General features: G+C 33.7%; 1 protein-coding gene across 13 annotated transcripts in view; it reads left to right on the forward strand.

Annotated features, from left to right (window-relative positions):
• FBXW7 (F-box and WD repeat domain containing 7) overlaps positions 1-16,238 on the forward strand; it is a 276,174-nt gene that overhangs the window by 196,879 nt on the left and 63,057 nt on the right. The window contains exon 1 of one of the 13 annotated variants that reach the window (XM_049852742.1): positions 3,589-8,617. The exons of the other annotated variants lie outside the window; for them this stretch is intronic. Within the exon in view, the coding sequence (XP_049708699.1) occupies positions 8,471-8,617 (147 nt within the window). The 5' untranslated portion in view covers positions 3,589-8,470. Of the gene's footprint in view, positions 1-3,588; positions 8,618-16,238 lie in introns of those variants that run through there. 13 annotated transcript variants of the gene reach the window in all.

Here is a 16,238-nt window from a genome sequence, read left to right on the forward strand (position 1 = left end):
TAGGTACCATCAAGTTGATTGTGACTCAGAGTGACCCCATTTGACAGAGTAGAACTGCCCCATAGCGGTTTCTTGCTTGTAATCTTTATGGAAGCAGATTTCTAGGTCTTTTTCCCTCGAAGCAGCTGGGTGGTTTTAAACTGGCAACCTTTCAGTTAGGAGCTGTACCACCAAATCAAAAAATCAAACCCATTGCCATCAATTCAATTCCTACTCATAGCAACCCTATAGGACAGAGTAAAACTGCCCATTAGGGTTTCCAAGGAGCAGCTGGTGGATTCTAACTGCCATCCTTTTGGTTAGCAACCAAATGCTTATAACCACTGCACCACCAGGTCTCCAAAATTGAAACCCATTGCCATTGAGTCCATTCCTACTCATAGCAACCCTACAGGACAGAGTAAAACTGCCCCTTAGGGTTTCCAAGGAGCGGCTGGTGGATTTGAACTGCTGGCCTTTCAGTTAGCAGCCAAGCTGTTTATAAACCCAGTGCCGTCGAGTCAATTCCGACTCATAGTGACCCTATAGGACAGAGTAGAACTGCCCCACAGAGTTACCAAGGAGCGCCTGGCGGATTCGAACTGCTGACACTTTGGTTAGCAGCCGTAGCACTTAACCAGTATGCCACCAGGGTTTCCAAGCTGTTTAGATCAGGGTTAAAATCTCAACTGTACTTATTGGCAGTTGTGTTACTTTAGGCAAATTTTTAGGCCTTTCTGAGCCTGAATTTACTTATCTATAAAACCTAGGGTAGTGATACCTCACAGTCCTAGTGTGATGATTAAGTGAAATACAGTACAATCAACTAGGAACCGTCAGGTGTTTAATCCTTCCCCCAAATCGTTGTCCCAATCTGAAATAATACATTTGTGCTTTCTGAGCCCTATACCTGTAATACCTGTCTCCTAGACCTCGTTCTTCTTCTATCCCAGTATCTTTCTGTTTCAGGCATGCTCAAGAAGTGTAGGGATTGAGTCTTGTTTGTTTGTTTTTAATCTTCCCTGATAGCCAGCTAGTGTTTTACTTATTGGAAAGAGAGAAAGTTCAATTAAATTTATACCTCAGCTATAAAATTAATGTTGATGTTTAACGGGTAATGTATTTTGTTCAGTTTGTAACTTTGGCAGTGTAAAAAACTGATGGTATCAACTGCCAGCCCATCCAAGAATGGGATTCTAAATATGTGTTTTCTAAAACTTAATTCCATATTTAAAATATTTTCTATTCAAGAAGGAATTAATACTATACTTAATTTCTATGCTAAAGCATTTTCAGTAAATATTAATAAGTCTCGTATGCTTCCATAGCATGTTACTGAGAACTATATAAATTGTGTTCATCCTGCTCAAAATAATAGATTTTGATTTTTTCAAATAATTTATAATTGCAACAGAAACCCAACAGTGTAGGAGACATAATTATCCCCCCCATCTTACTTTCTTAAAGTCAGCATTCTATCGGATATTTTACACTTTCATAGACTCAGCTTATTTTTCATAGGGTAGTCCTATAATGCATTAAATGTCAGTTTGTTGAGCTTCCTGCATTAGAGCTTGATTTCATTTTTTTTTTCATTTTAGTTTAATTTTTTAATCTATATAGAAAAGGTACCTACATTGCTTATGCTTTAAGAATTATTAGTATTATGTCCTTATTTATGGCTTCCTAGCCCCAAGACTTTAGAATTTTTATAGGAGAAATAAATTATTGGTAAGTAATATGTTAATTTATTTTAACTGAAAAGCGTGCAACCTGTTGATGTTTAAACTTATTCATGAAAGTAACTTAAATGTCGTACCTTAAAATTTTGATATTAAAGCAGTTATTTTTTTCCTTAAATTTAAATTTTGTTTTGAGAATTATAGAAAATTAAATTGCTTTAAATTACTTACTCCGCCATCACGTGAGATTTTTGCATGACTGAAATACCTTTAATTATTATGTCATTTTTGTCATAGTTGACTAAAAGGTATAACAATGTATAAATAATCACCAGCTAAATTCTTGGTGAGCAGCTGTGTGAGACCAGTTTAACAGCTGGGGTAACCCAGCACACACGATAAGAGTTAAACTTGATCATGAAGCAAGTTATTTTATAGTCATTGAGAACTTCATACTGAGCATTTCTGAAATATTTACAGAATTCAATCCAGTAGTTGGATTTTTGTTTTATCTCAAGTATTTCTGTCTATGCTTAATGAAAGAATAAGGACAAGTGTTATTTTACAATTAACAGCTCAAGGTTTTAGACACAAAGAAAATCCAAATTATACTCATTCAAAAAATTTAAGACATTTACTCAGTATGTCACTGTTAAGGCCATTATGAAAGGTGGGAGAGAAAAACAAAAACATTCAAGTTATTGTAGTACAGTGTGGAATCAGAAAATTCCTGAGGTTATTTTTTCTTGAATTTCATCTTTTTACATCATATTTTTAAAAGTCACTTATACCTATAACTTTTTTTTTCCTATTGAAGTGTTTTATTTAGTTGTATTTTATAAACCTGTAACTATACTATTCTCTAAGCTATGTAATACAGGAAGACTCACCAAACTGGCAATCTAACCCATTACAAGAAAGCTCTGCACTCCACACTGCTAAAGCTGCGGAAGACGTCATTCTCTGTAGTCTGGTCCAGCCTCCTCGTCTGTGAATCCGGACTCCGGGCCAAGTTAGCAGACGTGCCTGAGGTCACCAGTAATGGTGAAGCGGAAACTACAACTTAGCCAATACTCTTCCATTTTTGTGTACGGATGAGTTTACCTGGCGTACCAGCTCAGAGTAATTCAGTTGAAAGACAGTTGCTGAGACAACTGTTTAGTCAAAGGATAATTTAGTTTTAAATAAATTTGGTTGTAAACAAATTAATAAATAGCTGGGTTTTTGAATCCCAGAGTTTCTGGTATACTGTGGGGTGATTTTGCTACCTTTAAACTTATTATTCATTTTTTTAGAACTTGTTGGTTTTGAATTTGTAACTTATTTTCAGCCAGTTTTTGGAAATATCCAGAAAAATTTGCAAGTAATCTGCATATCCAGCAATCAGAACCTGATTATATAAAACAAAGCAGTTATAAAACTTTATGTAACCTTGTATTCTAGCTTTTTTTTTTTTTTAAATTAGAAAATACTGCATATACATGTATGTATATAATGCTATTTTGCAAAAGTTCAATTACCAGGTCACATTTTTATAACAGTCGCATATACTGTACATACTATTTCAGAGTCCAAACTAATTTCTCTTAAGCTGTTAAGGGTTGCCCTTAGTGCCCAAATACAGAAAAATATCAGGGAAATAAAACAATAACTTGTAACTCATTAAATGTTTACATGAATATAATATGTAAAATACAGTATAATTGGAACTTGTAATCTTAGCACTTTGAGCATTTAAAAAATGTCTTTTAGAATTTTTTTAAGAATTGTTTTAAATGTGGTTTTAATTTCTGTAAAATATCTTTATTCATTTGACTTATGCCTCTTAAGAATATTAGAACTTTAAAAGTAATATCATATACTTAAATTTTCTTTCATGTTCAATCTAATTGTATTTCTGTTTCTAGAATTGAAGTAATAATGTAGTTCAAATTTTTTTACAGTTATTTCTGATAGAACTCGATTATCATTGAGCAAAAAAGAGTTAATTTCTTGATTTATGATTGTTTTCCTCTCTGCTTAAATTGCTCTATCTTAGTATATGAATTGCTCAGTAGGAAAATACTTTGACACTGGTATGGCAGGAAAGACTGAAAGCAATGAATTTGGCGCAGAGAATAATCTGTTTTATTCTATATCCCTGAATAAGTCAGTATGCATGATAATACCATATTCTTTTCTCAGAGGAATATTGTTTGATTCTGATTTATTTTACTTGAGTAATGGCATAATTTTTACCATACAGAATTCTTTCTGATTCTGAAAAAAAAAAAAAAAAAGCCATTTGTTGCTTAAATTTGCAGAAACAATGAATAATATTAGAATTTAAGTGGTATGTACTAATATTGTCCGTGTCAGAGGTTTTGAGGTGAGATTTGAAAATTCTTAATATAAAATCATTCGTACTTTTAGATAATCTTGTATCTTCCAGGTGACTTGTTTTAGCTGATTCAGGAATAGTTTATGAAAAATGGAAAAGCTTTGTGTAGATCATATGCTGTGGCCTTTGGTCAAGAACAGTTAAATCTTAACCTTCTGTGTAATAATGAATGAAAGAATGGAAGTCCACAATAAATTGCTGTAGAGCTATTTTTTATTACAATTGGAGAATGGGATGGTAATGGATTTTAGAAATACTGTATTGGTGATGTTTTGTCACATGCAGCATTTATATAGGATCGTCTCTGGCCAATGCATCCTTTTAGAAGAAGGAAAATCAGAAAATGCTAAGTGAACCAAATAAATTGCTTTATATACAGATATTATCTTTACCACAGAAGTTCTCCAGTGTTGAATTCCTGAGTAGTCAGTGATAGCTGAAATCTTAAAATGCTGAGACACTACAGCTAAAACACTATAGTTGCATTTTTAGGTTAAAATTTTGACAGAATTATGGATGCTTTCCTAAAACTTGTAGAATATTATATTTTGTAACACCTACTCCAAAGTTATTTATTACATTGTGATTTTTAGAATCTCTGCTTGCTTCCCTAGAACTTTTAAAATTGAAGCATAATCTACAAAACTGTGATTTTTGATACTAATAGTAGTAGTAACTAATAATGGCAGCTAACAGTATTGAGCACTTATATGAGGCATTTTTCTGTGGGCTTCACGTATCTTAGTTCATTTAATCCTCATAACAATCCTGTGAGGGAGGTACTGTATTATGAAAATGAGGCACAGAAGAATTAATTTAACGTCATACTATTAATAAATAATAGAGCCAGGGTTTGGAGTATGGCAATTTGGTGCGAGTCCATGCTCTTACCCACTGTATTATAGTGACTTTGTATTTGTGGTATCATCTTAAAAACAGATAGTTTTGAAGAATCTCTGTTTGAGGTGGTTATAACTTAGAGTATCCTAAATGTCTTTAAAAGGAAAATTAAGCCTAAGACCTTGTTTTTTCTTGAACACGTGGAACTAGCTGCATTTTAAAGTATCAGCTATTAGGGTTCTCCTGTGCATTGTCTGTGATTTCCTTCACTAAGGTTTTCTGTATTTGGTGGATTGATATTTTTCATGTTTCCATGTTGACTGGGGACGTTGTTTTAGAAGTAGTTACTTGAATCCTCAAAAAAAAAAAAAATGAAACTTGCTGGTACATACATTTGGAAATCAGTATTCGCTGTGCTAAATCACTAGTACTGTTTCCTTTTTACAAAAATACATTGTTACATACACATAATACAATTTAGTCTTTTGGTTTGCTAGAGTTGCAGTACTCTATAGTATCCAGTTGAGGGCAGCGGTTTACTGATGGAAAAATGAGTTAACCTCAAAAGTAACTACTTTGTGCTTACCAAAACTTGGTATCTAGTGTAAAATACAACATTTGACATAAAAGCAGCCTTAATTTGCACTCCTGTTTTGTTGCTATTATCGTTGTAAATAATTTATTGAAAATGAAAAATCTAGTTTTACTTCAGAGTAATTTTTGTCCTCTTATAAATTAGAGAATGAAAACAGTGGTGATTCTAGTTTTTCCTTTCCCATTCCCACTGAAATTTGTCTCCCCATGGAAAAGTTATTTTCAATTTAGAAACTTCTTTTTCCCTTAAGATTCTATTTTTAAAGAACAATATAGAATCAGACTCTAAAGAGATTAGAGATCCTTTCTGTCTTCCTTATCATCAGAGTCTCTATGTGTGACTATAAAGTTCTTTGAGGGCTTTTAATTATAAAAGTGAAAAAATTATAATTTTCAATATGCTGTTTTTACTAACTAGTGGATTAAGGGAAGGTTAAATTTAGAGCTGATCTGCTTGATTCATTTTTCTATGCAGAATTAATATATTAAATTTGTATACTAGTTTACTCTTCTTATTTTCCATTTTGAAGTATAACAGTTTAAATTATATCTTCTGTGTGGTTCAGAGAAAGGAAATTTGGGGGGTTGATTATCAACAACATCAGGAAACAGAATTTTTTGAGAATAAAGAATCTCAGTCTACATAAAGCTATATTGTAATGCTAACAAAGTGGGTACTGATAGTAACAGAGAGCATCCCATGGGAGCTACTTCAACACAAAGGGATTATTTTTAAGGAGAGTCAGATACAACATGATTCAAAGCTCTGTTATTTGGGAAAAAAAGTGTGTTTTTATTTTTAAAGCAGCAGTCTTATGTTAGAAAATAAAAGTCGTATTAGAAGAGATAGAGACCAAAGTGGGGCTTGTTGTTAGATGCTTTTGAGTCAATTCCAACTCAAAGTAACCCGGTGTGACAGAGTAGAACTGGCCCATAGGGTTTACTAGGCTGTAACCTTTATGGAAGCCAGGTCTTTTCTCCCACAGAGCCTTTGGGTGGGTTCCAGCTAACAACCTTTCAGTTAGTGGCAAAGCCCTTAACTGTTGTGCCACCTGAAAGAAAAAAAGCTTGCTGTTCAGTGGATTCCGACTCTAGCCACCCTATAGGGCAGAGTAGAACTGCCCCATAGCATTTCCAAGCAGTGACTGCTGGATTTGAACAGGCGACCTTTTGGTTAGCCACCATAGGTCTTAACCACTTAGCCCCAAGGGCTCCCTCCAGGGCCCCTTAAAGTGAAGCTAGTGAAACTCATTCTGTGAGGTGGTTAATAGTCTAGAGGGGCTGTAGATATGGTTTATCTTAGATACACCTTTTTTGTCTACCATATAACATTTATAGGTTCCCAGTGCCTTTATACTATCTCTTTTCTCTCCTGTTGTTTTAGGGCTAGATCTCTGTTGGGGTTTTTGGTGATGGTGGTTCTATTGTGTTGTTTACTTTTGTGTAACTAAAAATGTCACCTCTGCTAATGATTTTGAATTCTTAACTACATATTACATTGTGGTATAAAAGAACGGTCCTTTTTGAGAGAGTAGCATCAAGGGAAGACTGGGATTATTTCTTGTGTATGGATTGCTTTCCCAGTTGCCCACTTGTATTTAGTAAGACAGATCTCTCCAAAGTCAAAAAACAAATCACCCATTTCTGACATTCTCCTTTCTAATTCTCTCGATATCACATTCTAACCCACTGTAAAGAACCATAGAAGCTGTTGGAAAAAGAGATAAGGGAGATGACTTGGCTATTGGAAGAAGAAAACAGAGTGGAAAGAGAAACCAGTTCAGGGAAGATTGTGAATGGGTGGTTCTGTCCTATTAACATTTCTTACACTGAGCTTTTCTCTTATCTTCGTTTTAGTCCAGTTCATGGACTTGAATACCGAATGTAGTCTAAAGATGAATTAACACTGACGTAAGTAATTAATTTAGGAAGGTCATTTGAGATAAATCTGAAAAATGAGTTTGAGGAGGTTTTCAACTCCAAACTTTATCTTAGTTACTGAGGAACCGTCAGAGGTTCTGGAGGAGTGTACTGTGCATCACATTTCCTTTCTGTGTTTTAGGAAGATTTGTCTGGGTAAAAAACAGGCACTGAGGATTTGCAGTGGACCGGCATGTTTTTATCCGTTTTACTGTAATTACTTCCCATCACAGTTTATGTTTATAAATAAATACTTGTGTATTTTTTAATGTCTTTAATCAGTCATGTGACTGTTACACTTTCAAACATAATATGTTTTTCAGAATCACACTCAGACTAAAAACAGTTGAAAATTCTAGTAGGAATATTAACCTGAAGTGCAGTTAATAGCTAGAGTGGATTTAATGTCTTAGTGCATATGAGATAAAGGGAAGGGAAGGGAAAGGAAAGAGTACGGTTAAAGCAGTTAAAAATAGTACTTATTCTGAAGATTTCTAAGCTAGAACAGATGTATGTGTATGTATTTGCGTGCATATGTATGTATTTTTGAGCATGCACGGCCAAGCAAATACTGTCTTTAAGTTTGAAACACAATTCAAAGCGTTGCTAAAATACTAATACTGATATTTGGGTGAGGAAGACTTAATAAGTATTTAAGAGAGTCTTTTTTTAAAGAAAATTTTACTTTCACTTTCTAGAGAACACCTTGTTTAAGTAGTTAGAGAAGTGTTCGAAGGGGCCCTACAGCATAGCCCTGCTTTGGTTGTGTTCACATTACTGACTTTGTATGGGAGGTTCACCAGCTGTTTGACTGGCAGGAGCAGACTGCTTTCACTTCAGTAGTTTATAATTCCTGGCTATTCTAGGATAGTTTGCACTTCACCAAGACTCAGACAGGTCAGGACATTTGGTAGGAGAAGGTTGAAAGACAAAAGCAGCAGGCCTTGGGTTCTCAGCCTTTTTTTTTTTTTTTTAATTTAGAAAAGAAAAACACATTTTTAAAATTTGGTGGTTAGAGATTTTAGTAATGTGCCTGTATTACATGTAGAGAGTATTCATCAAGAGAAGTTTTAAAATGTCAAAGCCGGGAAAAGCTACTTTAAACCATGGCATGGTTCCTGTTGATCTTAAAAGTGCAAAAGAGCCTCTGCCACATCAGACTGTGATGAAGATATTTAGCATTAGCATCATTGCCCAAGGCCTCCCTTTTTGTAGAAGACGGGTAAGTCTCGCACATTTGAGAAAGAGGAATGTTGATTTAAATGAAGTGCTCCTGCCTCCTCCTGTAGTGAAGAAATACTTCACATTTCAATTGATATTTATAACTAAGCTATAAGTGCGTGTAGCCAGTGGTAGTTTTATAACATGATACAGATCCTGGAACGCAGGACTACCCAGTGTACTTTTTTGTCTTTCTTACTTATTTTTCATGAAATTAGGATCTTGTAAACTTATTTGAAATTGAAAAGATAGGTTATGTTTTGAAATATGCTGACAAATACTAAAATCCAAGATTTGTAAGGTTTTTATTTTGTGTGAAAAACATAAAAGCTGGTGGTATTCTCCTTATACATGGGAATTACAGTATTTAACTCCATTAAAGAGTTTTCCAAGATATTTAGGTTTCTCTGACCGTTTAAGCTTTATTATAGGGACATTATTATTTGCTGTTATATAAAGTAAAAATAGCACGCTATTGTGTGACAGTAACAGTGTGGTTTATATATGGACAGTTCTGAACTAACAGGCTTTTTTGTAGAACTGAATTTGTGCTAGTGTATAATCAAGTTATGGCCTACTGGATGTTTTTCAGGATGAAGTTCCCCCTCCTTACCAAGTTTTGACCATGTCAATATTAGCAATTTTGTTGTTGGATTTTCAGAGTTAGTTGGCATTGCCATTTTGAATTTTTGACTAGACTGATATATTTTTACGTATAAAATATGCTTATGATTCTGAACACATTAATCTACCCCCCCAAATTTATTTGAGATTAAATGAGTGTTCGTATATATTAACATTAGAGTTTTCATTCCCTTTCTGTTTTATTAAAAAATTAAAGAGGAAATGTTCTACTAAATAAGTAGAATAATCCATAATACCTGGAAAATATTTTTTCTCCTTAGTAAAGGGAATTTTCAATTTGCTGGTACTTAAATAAGCTTTGTAAAAATACATTTTCTAATTGTCTTAGTTCCTTTTGAGTAGTACCCACTTCTACTCCAAACGAGTGGTAGCCATGTTGGAAAATAAGTAAGGTTAAAATGTAATACAATTTAAACATTGAAAATGGAATACAAATATCTCCATCTTCCTGTTTCTTTTTTTCTTTACTGTATTTTCATTAAGAGTGTATTTTGCCTTCTTTCACCTTGTCAGTTTTATAACTTGTGCTGAATGAGGTCACTGATCAGATTTAAGCATTTACACAGAGGCCACTTATAGCTTTAAAGTCACTAATAAACTAATTTATTATTTTAATATTTCTGTAAAATAAAAATACCATACAAGTATATTTAAAAACTGAGAAAGTGTGAAGTTTTTTTTGTAAATTAAAGGTTAAGATTTTAACAACCAAGATAATTTTGTTCTCTGTTGTTGGATATTTCTAATAAACTTCAGTGTAATTTATGGTAGATTATTATGTCATAGTATGTGTTACCTACTTTTTATCTTCTGACATGGACATTAAAAGGCATGGGACATAATTTAAAATTAAAATAGAGAACTTCAGGGCTTTCCCTGAGGGCTTCTTAGGGTCACTATTCAATTTGACTTTTCTACGTTACAGTGTTGTAGTAAATTATAGCCTTGCATTTGTAATATAGAAGTAAATTTGAAAAATAAAACTCATATTGGAAGTTTTTTTGGGAGACAGTTAAGAACAAAATTAACACAGCAGTTTTAGACTGCCCACCTGCCGATAATTTACTGTTGCATAACTCATTGACTCTAACTACTAGAAAGAGTAGGGGGGAGCACACTTACACCCTCCTCCTCTCCTTTTTGCAGCTGGTTAATTTAGGTAGCTTTTAATTGATTTACATACTTGTTATTTAATTTACTAACTTGCCCTTGGTAAAGTTAATGGTAAACATTTTTAAACCAGACTTTTGATATGGTATGAAATTGATCACATTTGGGGCCTAACATCTTGTATATCTTATACATAAGGTATATTTAGCTTCTTTTAAGCAAAGTACAACAGATTGCGATCTGTATTTTGCAACTCATTTTTTTTCTTCCAAGTAAAACTTGAAAAACATGATGATGTCCCACCATCAGGTAATGTTTGCAAAATAGAATAACAGCTTGAAAATTGTGAAAAATTCTTTAAAATACTAATCATAGCTATAACTTCACTTCATATATCTTGAAATTTTTTTAGGAAATTTATTTATCTCAGTATTAAATATATTAGTACTGGTAGTATCATTTATTATTATGTAGATTATTTTAGTCTCATCTAAGATACTGTATACATTGGATTTAATACTAACAGTACTTAGCAACAGTAACTTGCTAAATTAATAACAAAACCATTAAATAAAAAGATTTTTTTATTATCAAGGTCTTCATAATTTATTTACAAATATTTGGTTGACCTTTCGGGCCATAAATATAACCTGAAACACTTGTTAAAAACACAGAATCCTGGATTCTATGCTTTTGGAGAGTCTTAGGTAAGAGATTTGGGTTAAGGCCCAGGGTCTGTGTTTTGTTTTGGTTTAAGTATTAGGAAAATTTGGGAATACTAGTTTAGTGCATAAGTTTTTATTTTAAAATAACTGTCCTTTAGGGGAAAAGTTGTTTAACTTACACAGTTACTGGAAAATTATTTTATTTTTCTTTGGAATGTCTAATTGTGGTAATACTTTTTTTTTTATATTTCTTAAATCCTAAAATGTATTATTTTTTGCATATTTTAAACATATGCGAAATAATGGTACATCCTAATGGAGTTTCATGGCTTATCTGGCAGCATTTTTTCTTCTCTTGAGTGATAAGAGAAATAATGATATATCTTACTTTTGTTGTTACAGTATGTTGACAGAAAATGCACTTTTAAACTTTTTTTTTAAAGCATTTTTAAGTATTTAGAATATCCTCTTAAAGTTATTTTTAAATGTTATTACTTTGGAAAAATTTCCAAATGACATGGAGTTGTTGGTTTACACAGTAGGACTTTTTAAGATACCTGGTCCACTCTCCTGGTTTATAGACAAATAGTGTTTTTTAGAGTGCCTCATATATTCTTGGCGATGAGTCATATACTGACTGTAGCATGGACAGTAACAGCACAGCAGGCTAAGAGAACAGGGTAGAGCTTTGGAATGTGGTGGAATGCGGGGTAAGTAGGACAGGGACTTGCAGGGCATCACACCCAGTAGCTCTGGCAGTAATGAAATACATGACTGGGATTTCTAAGACTTGAAACTAGTTTGTAGTGATTATATTCTATATCAAGTTCTATTTCAAATACCATATTTAAAATAATTTATAATAAAAACAAAAGTAGAAATAAAATTAAAATAGGATATTTGTGTGTCATTTGAGAAAATGCTAATATTATTCCTGTGTGCTTTTATCACTGAGGGATAATTTAAATTGGGAGTTGGGAGTTTTTTTCTGTAAAAAGCCAGTAAATATTGTAGGCACTGCAGCCCATATAGTGTCTGTTGCAACTACTCAACTCTACCATTGTAGTGTAAAAAAAAAAAAAAAAGTAAAAGCAGCCATAAATAACACATAAATGAATGGGTTGGAAGCAAGGATGGCGAGACTGCGTCTCACATACTTTCGACATGTTATCAGGAGAGATCAGTCCCTGGAGAAAGACATCATGCTTGGTAAAGTAGACAGTCAGGGAAAAGGAGGAGGACCATCAACAAGATGAATTGACACAGTGGCTGCAACAATGGGTTCAATCATAACAATTGTGAGGATGGCGCAGGACCGGGCAGTGTTTTGTACTGTTGTATATAGGGTTGCCGTGAGTCACAATCAAGTTGATGGCACCTGACAACAACAAATGAATGGGCGTGGCTGCTTTTCAATAAAGCTTTATGTACAGAAGAGTGAAAAACAAGTTTTTACTACTACAACACTATAGTAAATCTTCTGTGTATGTGTGTGTGTATACAAACAAGTTGTGTACACACACACACAAAATGTTTCTGCTTCTCCATACCTTAAGTTTCAGCTTATGGTAAATTTTAGAATAGGATTGCTGGAGCCATAAACCATTTGTTCCCTTTAAACTTCTCATCCTCCCTTCTAATTCTTATGTGGTTATTTGGAGAAAATTTTTATCTTTATGTTTAATCACTAGAAGTTTGACTACTGCTTTTTACTATTTTCTTCCTAAAATAAGGTGCCTACCCTGTATCTTAGGCACTGTCTCACCTATTTTACTATTAAACTACTACATTTGATGGGGTATTAAGTCCCAATGAGTTTATCTCATTGAGTTAAAGTTTTTTGTTTTTGTTTTTTTTAAATAGGTGGGACGGTGAGTTAGGTATTATCTCCATTCAGTAGGTAAGAAAACCGAGGTACGAACAAGTTAACTCTCCAATTTTCTTAGTAAAGCTGCCGTTTAACTCAGGACTCTCCAGTGCTGTATGTAGGTAGTAGACATTCTCTTTCTGCTATACGGTGTGACCTATAAACATTTCCTTCTTGTGAACTTAAACTTTTCAACTACTATTATATTAGTATTTTGGAGGGTAAGCCTGGAGCCTATCATTGTTAACATTTGTTTCTGTGAGAAAATAAATTCAAAGTTTTAAACAATTGACGTACAAATAATTTTTTTCATAGCACAGTACATATATAAATTTAGGATTTCATGTCTGTCTCTCTTAAGCTGTTTTGCTTATAGAGTTACCCCACAGAATATGTAACGATTTTAGTCATTAAAAACTGGCAGTATCCAGGCTGCATGCATGTTTGTCCTTTGTCTTTTGTAAGCCTTAGTGTCTGTGTTTGGCTCTTGAACAGCTGAGAACAGCCTGACAATTAACCAGCCTCAGACTGCAGTGTAGTACCATACTCATCAAGCTGCTCAATTAGTTGTTTTGATAAAGATAACCAAAAATTAAATAGAGAGTAATAGAAAAATTTTGAAGGCGTCCCCCCTCACCCCCTCACACACACACCTCCCTCCCTCCCTCTCTCAGAGTTTTTTCTTCATTGTTGAGTTATTGATACCTGTTTGCCATTCAGTCGATTCCAGCTCATATAATGAGTTATTGATAGGCAGATATGTTCAAAATTTTAATCTTCTCATTCCGAGATAATCTAATTTGTTGTTTTTGTATGTGTAGTCTTTAGTTCACACTGTATATAATTTGAATCTATTTTGATCCTTTAATGGTTTGTTGACCAGTCCATTGAAACCTTTTAAGCAAAAGTCTGTCAGAGTTATTAAACAGTGGTATTGCCTTTGTTTCAGAAAACAACATATCTAAATAAGTTTTTATTTGTATGAAGATTGTATATGTGCCCAAAAAGAAGCTCTGTTGGTAAAGTAAATTTGGGACTTAATACCCTACCAAATGTAGTAGTTTAATAATCCCCCAAATTCTTTGATTCAAATGGAGGTAAAGGGAATTTTTTATTTTTCTTCAATAATTAATGTCTAATAGGAATAAACCAGAAAACCAAATCCATTGCCGATGAGTCAGTTCCAACTCACAGTGACTCTATAGGACAGAATAGAACTGCCCCATAGGGTTTCCAGGGTACACCTCCTGTATTCAAACTGCCAGCCTTTTGGTTAGCAGCTGTAGCTCTTAACCACTATGCCACCAGGTTTTCCTTTAAAAAATAAGACATGTTAATATAGAAAATTTAAAATATGTATTTTTCTTCACGTACCCTAAATTAACAGTAATTCCACTGATGAGAGATAACTAAAATAACAATAACAATTTTAAGTATGGTCACGCGCCACATAACATCCGTTCAGGCAATGTCCGACTGCATATACATCTGTGGTTGTATACACAGTGATTGCGTTGCCGGGTGTATAATGGTAGAGTATATATATAAGCTATAATAGGTGTTACAGAGATTGGTTCGTAACTATGGGTTGTACGTAAGTCAGACATTCATACTGTGTGGACTGCCTGTGTATAATACGGTGTTCGCACAACGTCCAAATCACATAACGACCTACTTCATAGAACATAATGTGGATGTTAAGAGACACATGAGTATATATAATTTTTTTAATTGATACTTTAATTGATTTAAAATATATAGTTTGTTTCCCTCCATGGCTTTAAGTATTTGAAAATTTATAATCTGCCGTATGAATATACTATAGTTTTCCTAATGTTTTTTGGACAAATGAACTGTTTGAACATTTTTATACATAAATCTGGAAACCCTGGTGGCGTAGTGGTTAAGTGCTATGGCTGCTAACCAAAGGGTCGGCAGTTCGAATCCTCCAGGCGCTCCTTGGAAACTCTATGGGGCAGTTCTACTCTGTCCTATAGGGTCACTATGAGTCGGAATCAACTCAACAGCGCTGGGTTTGATTTGGTATACATAAATCTTTAACAACATCTCCATATACAGATTTCTAGAAGCAGAATTATTGGACCACAGGGTATAAATTTTACTAGGTTCCTGATAAATACTGCTTAATTATTTTCCAGAAAGATTGTTCCAGTTAAAAAACCAGCACCAGGGACTTCTGGTCATGTAAAAGAAAGCCTAATGTTATACCGTGACAAAGATTTCTGGACTGTACTTACTTAGATACTATTATCATTGTACTTCCATGTTTATTATTCTAGATTTTCTATTGATTTTTTTCTTGAAAAAATAACAATATATGTTTATACTTACAGCTTCGTGAAGAAAATATGTAAACCAATAAATTATTTGTTGCTTAAGATGATTTTTTTACTTCTTTGTAGAAAATAATATTTGCCATAGACCTGTCACCCATATGCTTTTCAACTATAATTTTCTTCTACCCCTCCCACATCCTTTTTAAAGCCAGAATCTGTGTTTTTATCTAAACAAATGACCCACATACATGATTTTGTAATTTACCATTGATTTAACACATTATTTTTAGTGCTAGTCTTTTTATGGTTATCCTGATTTTTGTTTGTCACTTTTACATTCCCAAAATTTAAGCGCGATATTTGTACAGTATAAATGACAGCCTCTCCCACAGTATATTGCTATTAATAATCTCTACTATAAGAGTACTTCTCATGCTAGCAGGAGCAGCTGCCAGAAATACTTGCATATTTCTTACGGCAGCACTGCTTAGTCTTACATTTCTGTCAGAGCTTTGTCATTTAGTACCAATCCAGGTTAACCTTTTTTTTAAAAAAATTAAATGATTAATTTTCATTTAAACTAGTTGTAGCGCGTCTGCTCTTCTAAAATGTCTTGATGCCTAAAAGGCGTTTCATGAAACTAAACATCTTTTTCCTGAAACTCTTAGCCATGTAGAAATAGATGGATATCACAGCATACAGAAATATAAAACCTTTCAAAGCCAGCCTCATGGTCCCTCTCCCTCATTCTAGTGTATGCAGCATCCATCAGTTATACTTGTGTCTCTGATTGTCCCCATCTTTGCACGACCTCACCGTCTAGCTTGCCTCTCTGGTGAAACGTTTCTTCCGGCACTGCACCCACCATTGTCCTCATCTGTTAGTGAAACAGATTGTAATTATTGCTATTCCCTTTGACCCTTAGGCATACATGTCTGCTTTATAGTGTTATTTAACAATTTTGTTTCCTCAATTAGGTTATAAACTCCTTAAAAAAAAAAATTGCCATTTGTAAAATGGAAGTAGTAGTAGTAGTGC

Source organism: Elephas maximus, chromosome 13 (genome assembly GCF_024166365.1).
Source record: "Elephas maximus indicus isolate mEleMax1 chromosome 13, mEleMax1 primary haplotype, whole genome shotgun sequence".
Taxonomy (NCBI): Eukaryota; Metazoa; Chordata; class Mammalia; order Proboscidea; family Elephantidae; genus Elephas; species Elephas maximus.